Here is a 12,946-nt window from a genome sequence, read left to right as displayed (position 1 = left end):
GAAAGCCCGGGGGCGCGCTCGCGCATGCGCGCCGATCCTCGCGTAGTTCCTGTGCGACCCGCGGCCTGTGACGTCTGAAGAACTGCGCGCTTGCGTTTCCCGTCCTGGAATTTTAGGCGCGTGGGGAAGGAGGTGGCGGGCGTGCTCTCTCTCTCTCTCTCTCTCTCCAAACATGCGGCCCGGTAAGGCGCGTGTGAGGAAACCCCTTCGGCGCGGTCGAACTGATTTCCGGCGGTCGTGTGGCGACTAACGCGGCCCAGCTGGTGGGGTGGGGTGGGGGAACGGACGGAGGGATTCGGGCAGAGGGTTGCTGTGACCATTTGTGACTGGGATTCTCTGCCTGCAGGTTTTAGCCCTCGCGGAGGTCGTGGGGACCGTGGAGGACGAGGAGGCTTCCGAGGAGGACGAGGTTTGTTAACTCTTATGAGTTTCTTCTCTTTTTTCTCTCTCCGCATCTCAATATGGGCTTGGAATATTGAGATTTGCTATTCCACCGGCCCCTAGGTCTCGGTTGAGGGGGCGGGGTAGAGGTATGGTCAGACTTAACGAGGTTCTGTTGATGGAAGTTTCCAGTAGAAACACCTAAAATTCTGGTTGTGCTTCTTGTGTGGACTACTTCGCAAACCCAACGTCATTCTTGTAAGTCTGAAAATACCCCCCTCGTTTTACTCTTCTGAAAAGTAGGAGAAGGTCTTTTCTGGGATGCTTTCGCCATTATTCCTCTTTCGGGCTCAAGTTTGGTCCGTCAGACCAATATCTGGGCTGCAGATCTCTCCTGCCTCCCAAAGCCATTCCCACATAACCATTAGAGTAGGGGAGACCAAAGGTACTTGTAGATTTTATTTATTTCTCAAAAGTATATACCCCCCACAACTTACTAACATGACTCCTAGTGGCATACAATAAAACAAACAAACTAATCTAAAACAACCCTCAGAACAGTTAATACGGTATATAAATAAGATCACAGAATCTGCTGAAATCTCACATTTAGTGCCACCACTTTGTGGATTCCTCATTACCATTTTGGTGAGCCGAAGTCAAAATCATTGTTTACCTGAAAGTTATGCTTAGTTGCATTTTCTGTTAATAGTTTGGTTAATATGCAGCTGGTGTACATCTGATGTGTCAACTTTTCCCCCTGAGATTACATGTTGGGCCTTGCTAGTGTGGTATCTGAACCACAACCATGAAAAGATGTTATGATGCCATTACCACATCAACAACTATAATTATGGTAGAAATTTCTGTAACTTAGAGCATGTTTTGTCTGCTCTATATGTTGGGATCTAATGTAGGTTTCTAAACTGTTGTTGGCAGTAATGGAGCAATTTGCTGAAGAACGAATATGTTATATAATGACATTGATTACTAGATTATCTTTTTAATCTTGATTATCTGTTGCAAATAGTTGTAACAATAGTTGTATACAGATAGTCCTTGCTTAACAATTGTAGTTGGGACCAGCAACTCCATTGCTAAGCAATACAGTTATGTGAAACATTGCACAACTAAAACTTGAGATTTTACTGCCAGTTTCTCCACTGATTCTGCTTGTCAGAAGACAGCTGTGAAATGTACAAATGATGGTTATATGACAATAGGACACTGCAAAGGGCATAAGTGCAAAGACCAGTTTGTAAAGTTATATTTTCAGCACCATTGTAACTTCAAATAATTGCTAAACAGGACATTCATTAAGTGAGGACTACCTGTATGCTTTTTCTTTTACTTATTCTGTTGCTTGTCAAAATGAATATAGGTTAAATTTGCTTTAAAGATATTAATAGAAAAGACTGTTCTTGGTGCTCTCTGAACTTCTTTGCTTGCTTCCAGATTAGTTTGCTTCTAATGTTACTTGGTTGGCTAATGAAACATCTGCAAGAAAACAGCAAAACTTAAAGATATTTCTCTGAAAGTGTGGTTTTTTTTAAAAAAAAATCTGTGGTCCTGCAGGCCCAGTTTCAAATCTGTATTTGTCAGTGGAACAAATAAAGGTCCAAACCTAGTACAGTAGAACCTCTGGTCATGACCATAATTTGTTCAGTAGGCCATTTCTTTGTCTTCTGTTTCATCTTCAGGAATTTCTGGGTCAGGGGTCGTGTTTGATCGCCACCTGAGTATGTGTTCGTGACCAGATTTGTGAATTTTTTGGCCAGAACCTGATTTGGTCATAGTCAGAAGCATTCATGACCAGAGGTTCTACTATATAACTTATTGGGTTATATTAGGTTTGAATCTTTTCTGTTCTCATGGATTTGTTTTCCAAGAGAAGTGATCTTGATTTCTCATGGATTTGTTTTCCAAGAGAAGTGATCATGTAATCTTGATTTTTTTTAGGAGAAAAGCTAGGTTGGAAGTCCTTTTCACAGAGCTTGTGTTTCGAAGGGAACAAATCGGGCATAAGCGTTGAGTTAATATCATCAGTCTCAAACGTCTGTACAGGTTTTATCTTGAGGTCAATTTTTGGAATGTCATGTAATACTGACCAGGTGCTGTCTATGCCACCTGTTTCCCCCATTGTTCATAGGAGGTGGATTTAAATCTCCAGGAGGTTTCCGAGGAGGTGGTGGCGGCTTCCGGGGTGGAAGAGGAGGTGGCGGTGGCGGCTTCCGAGGTGGAAGAGGAGGTGGTGGAAGAGGAGGTGGTGGACGAGGTGGACGGGGTGGCTTCAAAGGAGGCAAAAGGGTGACTATAGAACCCCATAGGCATGAAGGTAAGACTTGCCCAATGTGTCATATATTGGCTCAAATGTAACAATATTTTATTTTTTTAGCTTTCTCTGCTAAGAAGTTGATGGAGGAATAATGCCATCGGTCTAGAAAAGGCATAGGCAGCCTGAAGCTTGACACAGAATGCAATCCCGGAAGCTCTTTTTTTTTCAGCCCCAATAGCTGTTGAAAACAAACTCATCTGTAATTTTCATAATGTTGGCTTATATCCTTGATGCTTCTTGATTATAGAGTATTGCAATGTGGTTTCATGGGACTTCACCTTTGCAGATCATCAGGAGGGAAAAAAAGGATTGGTGCAAAAAAAAGATTGGTGCTAATAGATATTAGCAGCCAAGGCACATTACATTATTACCTGAGCTTTACATTAGTTACCAATAGGTTTCTGTGGACAATTTGAAGTTTGGTTTTGACCTAACCCCCCTGTGACTTAGAATCTATCTGCAGGACTATTGAATTTGCCCTTCCAGTATGATTTTCCTGAAAGATGGTTAATGTTAAACTTTACTTTCTCAAAATAAGGGAAATGATAGCCAGAAGGTACTACTGCTCAGTAGCATCTGCAGCCTTCCAAAATAGTTGATTAAAATATATTTTAGTCAGATTGGCATTATAGCTTATGTAATACACTTCCCTTAGAGCACCTCCATTCTTTCTAACAGAGTGGGAGTTATATATGATGGGACTCTGCTGAAAAACATGTATAGTTTATCTTTCTTTGAATGCATTTATAGTGATCAAATGGTTTACTATTTCATTTTAATACTTGGTTTTGTTAATAATTTTGATTACTTCTCATTATTATTGTATTTATTGCAAACTTGATAAGTAAAGTTATTTTTAATTTGATTGGCACTTATTGTGGACATTTTAACCATTTATGGATGTTTTCTATTGACTATTTTGTAAACCACCGCAGGTCTGTATTGATTTGGCAGTATACAAGTAGGAAAAAACCTAAATAAATCGTAAACTAGACTTAATAGTGTTTTTAAAAGAAAGAGAAATTTCCTTCCTCAAATCTAAGAATTATTCCCTTCAAAAATTCTGGCATCACCATTTTGCATCATAAACTTATTTCCTGTAAACTCTGACTGCCTCAAATAACATTACATGTGTCCTTAACTGTCAAAACATTGACTGAGTAATTTTCTCTTACTCTCCTTGAGGACATAGTAGCAATATTATCTCCAAAATATTCACATGTGTAATTTTAAAAATACTGTAAACCACTCTTTGAAGCCCTGTTTTAAAGGACAGCATACATTTTGGAACACACACACACAAGCACACAAACATTCAGCAAATTATACTGCCTTATATTCCCAATGGAGAGCCAGTTTGGGGTAATGGTCAAGGCACCAAGGTCCTTGACTTACAACTACAATTGAGCCCGAAGTTTCTGTTAAGTGAGACGTTCAGTGTGCTTTGCCCCATTTTATAATTCTTGCCACAGTTGTTATGTGAATCGTTGCAGTTGATAAGTTACAACCCGGTTGTTCAAAGAATCTGGCTTCCCCGTTGACTTTGAAGGTCTGGAGGTTGCAAAAGGGGAATCACATGACCTTGGGATACAGCAACGGTCGTAAATATGAACCAAACATCTGAATTTTGATCACATGAACATGGGGATACTGCAGAAGTTGTAACTTTGAAAAACGGTTCATAAGTCACATTTTCCAGTGCCATTGTAACTTTGAATGGTCACTAAATGAACTCTTTTAATTCGAGGACTACCTGTATGTTTGGATAAAATGTGTTAATCAAAAAAGGCACTACTATACCAGATTCAGATTCAGATTTTGATATGTTTTTTTTTTTTTTTTTGCCACCATAGACTAACATAGTTCTTCAATAATACCTTGTTAGCTGGGACCAAAATTATGGCCGGAATAAATGCTTTAGCTCAGGGGTGTCAAACACAAGGCCTGCAGGCCAAATCCGACCCGTAATGTGATCGGATCCGGCCCATGTGGCTGTCCTGGAAAATTGTAAGAGGCTGGCCTGCATCACTTCGGCCCGGTCTACCCAATGCGAAGAGAAAACATGCCAGCAGTTTGGGGAGTGGCGTCAAGCTGCCCACGCCCAACCAGTCAGCCACGCCCAACCAGCTCCCAAGCAGTGGTGGGATTAGAATTTTTTTACTACCGGTTCTGTGGGCGTGGCTTGGTGGGCGTGGCAGGGGAAGGATACTGTAAAATCTCCAGTCAGAGGTGGTATTTGCTGGTTCTCCGAACTACTCAACATTTCTGCTACCAGTTTTCCAGAACTGGTCAGAACCTGCTGAATGCCACCTCTGCTTCCAAGGTCAACCACAGCCCCAATGCGGCCCTCAATGAAATTCAGTTTGACACCCTTGCTTTAGCTAGTTGAGGATTAAGAAGGTTCTGTTCATTGTAGAATATTGGTTTATGGAAAGCTGTTTTTGTTTTGAACCCAAAGGCCATTTCCTCACCGTAGCTTGCTAAGAGTATGCTGACGGTGAGCAAGGCTATCTCCACCATACCTCTCCTTTGACCCATTTTTTTAAAGATCAACTTCTGAACAGTAATTTGTGTCCAAGGAGGGAAAAGTCTTATTCACCAATGCTTACAATCTTTGCAAGTACATGATTTTGTAGAGTACTAGAAAGCCTGGATTTTTATTGTACAGGTAGTCACGACCACAACTGAGCCCCAAATTTCTGTTGCTAAGTAAGTCATTTGTTAAGTGAATTTTGTCCTGGTGAATGAACTTTCTTGCCGCAATTGTTAGGTGAATCACTGCAGTTGTTAAAATTATCATTAACATGGTTAAATGATTCTGGCTTCCCCATTGACTTTGTTGTCGGAAGGTCACAAAAGGTGATCACATAATCCTGGGACACTGACCGTCATAAATATGAGTCAGTTGCCAAGTGTCTGGATTTTGATCAGGTGACCATGGGGACCCTTGTACCAATCATAAGTGTGAAAAAAATGTCAATACCCCACTTTTCACTGCTATTGTAATTTGAATGGTCACTAAGTGAACTGTTGTAAGTTGAGGACTGTATATTTACACAGGAAAAGTGCATATGTGTGAAATGTGTTTTTCAAATGCTGAGGCCTAATTCTAGCATCTCAATGTGCATTGATTGCTTGAAACTGCTCCAACTAGATTGGGCTATTTGTCTGAAAAGATATCACTTACATATTTTTGTCCAGATATAGCCTAATCTGATTAATATTTTCTTCATAGTGGTGTTTTAATTAAAAAAGGTGTCTCTTTAAATTTTAAAGGCAGTAATATCATAGGAAGCCATTGTTAAGCCAAACAAGTATAGAACTTAGAACGTTCATTTTTAATAATGTAAAAGAAATACAATGCCTTTCCTTCCCCATTGGAAAGTAATACATCTAATAAGATCTTGAAAAGAACCTGCTAAATCTGGAAATATTCTAGTTGTCACTGTTGTAAATAAGCCCTTTAAAGTTATTTGCTCTGTCCCTCTCAGTGTTGAGCACGGGAGGCAGAGTTTCATCCAGTTTAGCTTTCGTGCCAAGTATTGAGGGGGGAGAGAGAATGCTCCCCCAGTTCTCTACTGCCAGCCGGCTCCTTTGCCTGTATAAAATTCCATGCATGTGTCTGTGTGTAATCCCTTGTTACCAATGGCTACTGCATGCATGTTTAAATTCCGAGCTATAATAAGCTTAATGCGTTACTTGGAATACAAATAAACACAAGCTGCATAGTATGTATATTACAAATTCTTGGAAAGAGAGTTCACGTGCTGTTGACATAGACATGTTTTAAAGAGATGGTTGTTTTTCATGTTTGAAATTTCCATTTGGCTTCTTGACAAACTTAGAAAGTAACAACAGCAGGCTGAAATAGGCCCAAGGTCTCCTTGCTGTTGTCTGAGATGATGACTGGTAGTCTTGTGCTTGCTTTTCTGAGAATAAACCTAGCTGAACAACATAAGGGTTGTTTCTGAATAACCAGCCATGAGGTCTACGTTACGGATCCATGATTAGGGTTTTGTTTGTATACCATTGGTCCTTTTTAATGAGGAAGAATTACCTGGAAGGATGGGTAAATAGCAGGATTTCCTCCCTCTGTGTTGTATTCTACAAACTGTGCTCTTAGAATGTTGACTAGAGGCCAAGGCATTTAAATCTTTAAATCTCTATGACTGCTATATGAATTAATCTTTTGTATACTTAGGTATCTTCATCTGCAGAGGAAAAGAAGATGCATTAGTCACATTAAATCTGGTACCTGGAGAATCTGTATATGGAGAGAAGAGAATATCTGTAGAGGTGAGTATCAGGGAATGCTTTGGAAAATTACAAGACAATGGAACACCTACAAGAAAGAGGAAACACAGAATGTTGGAAGGGACCTTGGAGGTCTTCTAGTCCAGTGGTCCTCAACTGTGGAACTGGGCCACGTGTGCGCAGCTCAACTCTCGCGAGTGGTGGGCCGAGACGAACACGCAGCTTGACTGCAAGTGGAACTGTGTGTGTGTGTGTGCTCGCTGGCCCACCACTCCCACAAGTCGAGCTGCATGTGTGTGCGTCAGTCCGCAGCCCAGTTGCAAATAGGCCACGGCCAGATAGTGGGGTGGGGGTTGGAGACTCCTGTTCAAGAGGAGACCCTATACCTTTCCAAACAAGTGACTATCCAGTCTTTTCTTCAAAGCCTCCAGAGACGGAACATACTATTTCTGAAGGCAAACAGTCCCACTGGTTGTTTTCACTGCTACGAATTTTCTCCTTAGTTGTAGGTTGCTCTTCTCCTTGTTGAGTTTCCATCCATCTCTTTTCTTGCCTTCTGGTGCTTTGGAGAATAGCTCGACTCCCTCTTTTTTGTGGCAGCCCCTCAAATATTGCAACACTGCTATCATGTCTCCCCTAGACCTTCTTTTCACTGGATTGTCTGTAAGTGCTTTTGGGGATACAAGTAGTCCTCTACTTAAAACCATTTATTTAGAGACAGTTATAAGTTACAGTGGCATTGAAAAAAAAAGTGATTTACAACCAATCTTCACATGACAGTTGTAGCCTCCCAGGGGCCATTTGTGACCTTCCCTGGCAGCTTCCGACAAGCAAAATCAATGATGGAAGCCGGATTTGTTTAAGGGCTGCACATTTCACTCAACAACTTGTAGTTGATTTGCTTAACTGGCAAAAAAAAGGACGTAAAATCAGGCACAACTCCTCAATCACCTTGCCTAATAATGGAAATTCTGATCTCCGTTGCGATCATAAATGGAGAACTACCAATGGTCAAACTAGAAGCATGTCCCAAAGGATTCTTTCATTTCATAAAGGCTGTCTCAATCCAGGATGCTTTGCTTTTCAAATCCAGGAGGGTGAAACAAAAGTGGAATACCGTGCCTGGAACCCCTTTCGTTCTAAGTTGGCTGCTGCCATCCTTGGAGGCATTGATCAGATTCATATCAAACCAGGAACAAAAGTGTTATACTTGGGAGCAGCATCGGGAACAACGGTGTCTCATGTCTCTGACATAGTGGGATCGGTAAGAAACTTCTCAGAAGCCAAAATAGCGACTATAACTTGAGTAAATGTTACGGGTGATTTATCCTGAGGACCCAGATTGTTGGGGGCAGTATGCTGACTCTGTAAACCGCTTTCAGAGAGCTGTAAAGCACTGTGAAGTGGTATATAAATTCAAGTGCTATTGCTATCCTTGCCATAGGCTGCTGCTGCAATTGTATCACAGCTAATTGAATTTTTAGGCAAAAACAACTTTCCTAAGCCTTAATGCATTTCAGTGGATTTTGCTCAGTGGTCAGTAGAAAGTTGCACCAGACCTCATGTTTAGATTTCTGGATGAGTGGAGAAAATCTCTTCCTTAATTGCATATCAGAAGCAGGAACAGGGAAGAGGAGAAATGGTTCCCAATTAGGAATCCACCATGGAGGGCCAGGTTGACGTAATGCTTAAGGTACTGATCTGGAAACCATAAAAGCCGGCTGGGTGACGTTGGGTGAGACCCTCCTCTCTCAGTCCAATTCACCTCACAAGGTTGTTGTGGAGAAAGATAGAACAGGGATATTAGGTAGTTTTGCTGCCTTGAGTTACTTATAAAATAATGCTGTAAAGGCGGGATAAAAATCTAATACTGAATCAAATATAATTGTGAGGATGAGCTATGCTCTCTATAACAATACCTAGCTAAAGAAAAGATCAAGGGAAAGCAACATGGTGAAGAATAGGAGTGATCATTGCTCTTCCAAATAATTAACTTTTAAATAGTTTCATTTAATTGCACTCCCAAAGATATGAATATTTTCTTTGTCAGCTTCCATTCACACGCACACACACCATATATATATGTGTGTGTGTGGTCAAGCAAGGCACCAATTCTTCCTTCCTTCCTGTTTCTGGTTAAACAGGAAGGGCTTGTGTATGCTGTGGAATTCTCCCATCGCTCAGGTCGTGACCTCATCAATGTAGCAAAAAAACGGACCAACATCATTCCTGTCATTGAGGATGCACGACATCCACACAAATATCGCATGTTGATTGGTAAGAATTGTAAAGCTATGATTCCAGCTAAGAGACCCATGAGTACTAATTTAAGTTTCTTAGAGGGGAATCCCTGTCTATTGCTTTCTCCTATTCCAGGATGGAGGTTGGGGTAGAGCAACTATGGAAACTCTGTGATCTGTGGATTTCAATTCCCAGAATTCCTGAGCCATCAGGAGTTGAAGTCCACAGGTCATAAAATTGCCTTAGTTGCCCACCCCTGCTCTATCCTACACCTTGAGCAAAGAAGTTTAAGAATGTAAGAAAGCAGTAGGAATCTTCAAGACCTGTTTTTCTCAGAACAAAATGTTCCAGGATATTCAGTGCCCAAGCTGTTTTGCAAATAGGTAAAATTCTGTATCTTCATTGTGGGCATCCATTTAGCTTAACTGCCTACACTTTTCAAGGTTGACCTACAGCTTCCGCAATCTTGGTGGGTGTTGTAATAAGATCAGTTCTTCTAACCCTCAGTAGCATGCCACTTTGGGTATTCTAAGAGTTGAAGTTCACACATTGTAAAGTTGCCACGGTTGAGAAAATACTAAGCTAGATGAATAAGGTATATGATTACATATTAATTGTAATATAAACTATAAATTAAAGGCTTTGCATATAGCCTGTAGATGTTCTGATATACATGTTCTCTTTGCAGGCATGGTGGATGTCATTTTCGCAGATGTGGCTCAACCTGATCAGTCACGTATTGTTGCCTTAAATGCACACAACTTTTTGAAGAACGGTGGTCATTTTGTTATCTCCATCAAAGTAAGGCTTTAATCTTGATTCCAGTTTTATTTTCTGGCTGTAGGATCTTGGGCCAATAGGGGAACATCTTATGGTATGATTGTTGTTAGAGATCCCTGCTTTGTATTCCTGTATTTGATGGGAGTGGTAAGGTGTCCCCTAATCTAGTTGGAGCTGAGGATTTGGTATACTTATCCGTTCCCTTGTCTTCCAGGCCAACTGTATTGATTCAACAGCGGCCCCTGAAGCAGTTTTTGCATCAGAAGTAAAGAAAATGCAGCAGGAAAACATGAAACCCCAGGAACAACTGACTTTGGAGCCATATGAGCGAGATCATGCTGTGGTGGTTGGCATATACAGGTATGAGGAAACCAGAGGCCACTGATGGAATTCCTTATGCTTCCCAGGATTTGGAAAGGTGGTATTTAGTCGTTAGTAAAATATGGAATCTGTTCTTCCATCTTATCCACCCTCCAACAACAGCAGCTATGCCCTTGCTTACCCAGAATCATTCAAAATATTGTCCCAAAAGTGCTTTTATAAGAGGCAACTGGACTTTGGGTTTTTCTTTGAAGATGTTTCATTTCTCATCCAAGAAGCTGAAGAAGCTTTTTGGATGAGAAGCGGAATGTCTTCAAAGAAAAACCAGAAAGTCCAGTTGCCTCTTATAAAAGCACCTTTGGGACAACCATGATCTGGATGACTGAAAATCTCCATAGACATTGAAAATACCCATTATCTCATTTAACTTTCCAACCTATAAGCCCTATGTCAACCTTGTTCTGAATGATAGCATTTCTTTTCCATCTAATCTATTATTGTGTGGATTGAAGAGAAATATCTCTCCAAGCGCCCTTTTTGTTAATTTCATTTTTCCCTTTCATTGGATGATGTCAACAAAGGCTTAATCTGAGACTTGGCGTACAGTGCATTCGGTTATTCTTGAACCTGTGATGGGTGAATCAAAGACATGTCCTAACCTATGGCCATTTATTCATTCAAACTTGAGATAAGCTTGGTCATATATTTTTTGGGCTCCCTGTTGGACTATCTCCTGCCTCCTGGAAAACCATCCTACTATTGCTGTTAAGAGTCCCTCTTTGCAGCTACATGGGATAGTTGTTCAAAGATTACCTCTGAATCTGTATAAAACTTTGGAATGCAAATAGATACCTTTATGAATGAAGACTTTATTAAAAACTCTGTAGGCGAAGCCTGAAAATATTGAATTGTACATTGGATAGTTTTGCCACATCCAAAGGATTGAGGTGTCCCTGTTTATTTCCAATTCAGGTAACAGACTCCTTTCTATTTTGTCTATAAACATTAAAAAATTAATCTAATCTTCCTTTTCTTACAGGCCACCACCTAAACCGAAGAAGCAAAACACATAAATAATTGATGCCTATTGCTATAGGGGCAAAAGGACTTTTCTTACTTCTTTTTATGTCAGGATTCTTGCTACTGCCTGGGACTCAACAGTCTAAGATGCTGTACTGCATCTATGTTCTGTGGCATTCTGAAATGTGTACATTTTTTTTATTAAAATAAGTAATATAGAGACCTGCTAGATTGTTTGTAGTTTTGAGAGTGAGGCAAGACTTGCCAAAATTAACAAATCAGACTGATTCAAGGAACTCTAGCCCTGCTCTTTCATTAACTCTGCTTACATCCTACCCAGTATCTGCATCCATCATTTTAAAATACTGTATGTGAAGTATTAAAACACCTCCCATCATAAAACAATATTAAACAAAGTAGATTAATGAAATGTGTATACAGTGTTGCCCGTTTAGCTGTTGATTTATTTCCATTTTGGTTTTTGGTTGACCATTTTCAGATTTGTTTATTTTTGGCTCCCAAGTCTGTCTTGGCAGCTGCTTGGGCAAATCCCTGCAGTTTTATTGGCAACATTGTTTAAAAATGGCTTGCCGTTGTCTTCTTCCTAAAACAGAGGGAAACTGGCCCAAAATCATCCAAGCTGCTTCATATCTGAGGCAGAAGAATTCATGATCTCTTGGTTTCTATCTGGATGCCTTTAATACCAAACTGACTCTCATCTCCAATTAAAGCCTTGCCCCAAAAAAAAAAAAAAAATCCCAGTGCCTTGGATTCAGGAACAGTTCAGATTAACATTTAAATTGGTAATAAAGTGGGGAAGAAACCTAAATTGGAATGTAGGAGGAACTGTTATACTGTAAAAGCCTTACAAAAGTAGCTACTTTTTTTTTTTTAGTAACTTATAGAATTTTTCTGGAAAACAAACCCCAGATTTATGGGACTTACAAGTTGGTCCTTGCTGATTGTTAACTCTTTAACGGATTTTCAAGGTTGATGGTTCAGGGTTGATAATGTACACTGTATGTGATAGCTGTTTGACAATTTATAATTCAAAACATTTACTATCTTAAGAGGAAAGAAACCTGGACATGCAGTTTATTTTCAGGAATAAAGAACAGCGTGAAGAGGGAGCTGTAAATTCTAGGGTTTCTGTAATAAACTAGCAAAGTGAGCAAAACCTCAGAAGTAGCATCCCCAGTCCTTTTCAAGTAGCCCAAGAATTGTAAAAAGAATAGCTCTTTTTCTCCCCCCCCCTCCTTTTTTTTTTTTCCAAAATCCTCTGGTCCAGATGCACTAGTTATTTCCAAAGCTTCCCTGACACACGACCACTGCATGTTGCAATGGCACCATCCATAGGTAACTCCACCAGATTCCATGCTACAGCATCTTTATGCCATTAAGGTAATGTCAATCCAAGATTTCAGGCTAGGTGTTCTTTTAAGCTTTCTCATAGCATTCAATTCCTCAAAGTTGTTCAGCCGTAGGGATGTTGAAGGGTTTTTTTTTCTTTTCTTCAAAAAAAAAATGCTTGTATTAAATGCAGTCCAGAAAGGGTTGGGGTCCTGTGCATTATTTCATGCTCGTGTTACGAAACCTGGACGTGTTAGGTTTTTT

At 40.3% G+C, this 12,946-nt stretch overlaps 1 protein-coding gene across 1 annotated transcript; it reads left to right on the top strand.

The window, feature by feature from the left end:
* Positions 1-60: 60 nt before the first annotated feature.
* FBL (fibrillarin rRNA 2'-O-methyltransferase) lies at positions 61-11,554 on the top strand. Its single transcript, XM_026679479.2, has 9 exons — positions 61-182; positions 347-409; positions 2,531-2,716; positions 6,918-7,012; positions 8,064-8,234; positions 9,115-9,247; positions 9,900-10,012; positions 10,206-10,351; positions 11,352-11,554. Exons 1-9 carry the CDS (start codon positions 173-175, stop codon positions 11,383-11,385), a joined length of 951 nt encoding a protein of 316 aa, XP_026535264.1. The 5' UTR covers positions 61-172; the 3' UTR covers positions 11,386-11,554.
* Positions 11,555-12,946: the final 1,392 nt, after the last annotated feature.

The sequence above is a fragment of the Notechis scutatus genome, chromosome 8, assembly GCF_049901735.1.
Source record: "Notechis scutatus isolate UNSWTSFEM ecotype Mainland chromosome 8, rNotScu1.2, whole genome shotgun sequence".
NCBI lineage: Eukaryota > Metazoa > Chordata > Lepidosauria > Squamata > Elapidae > Notechis > Notechis scutatus.
This window is presented reverse-complemented; position numbering and strand designations above follow the sequence as displayed.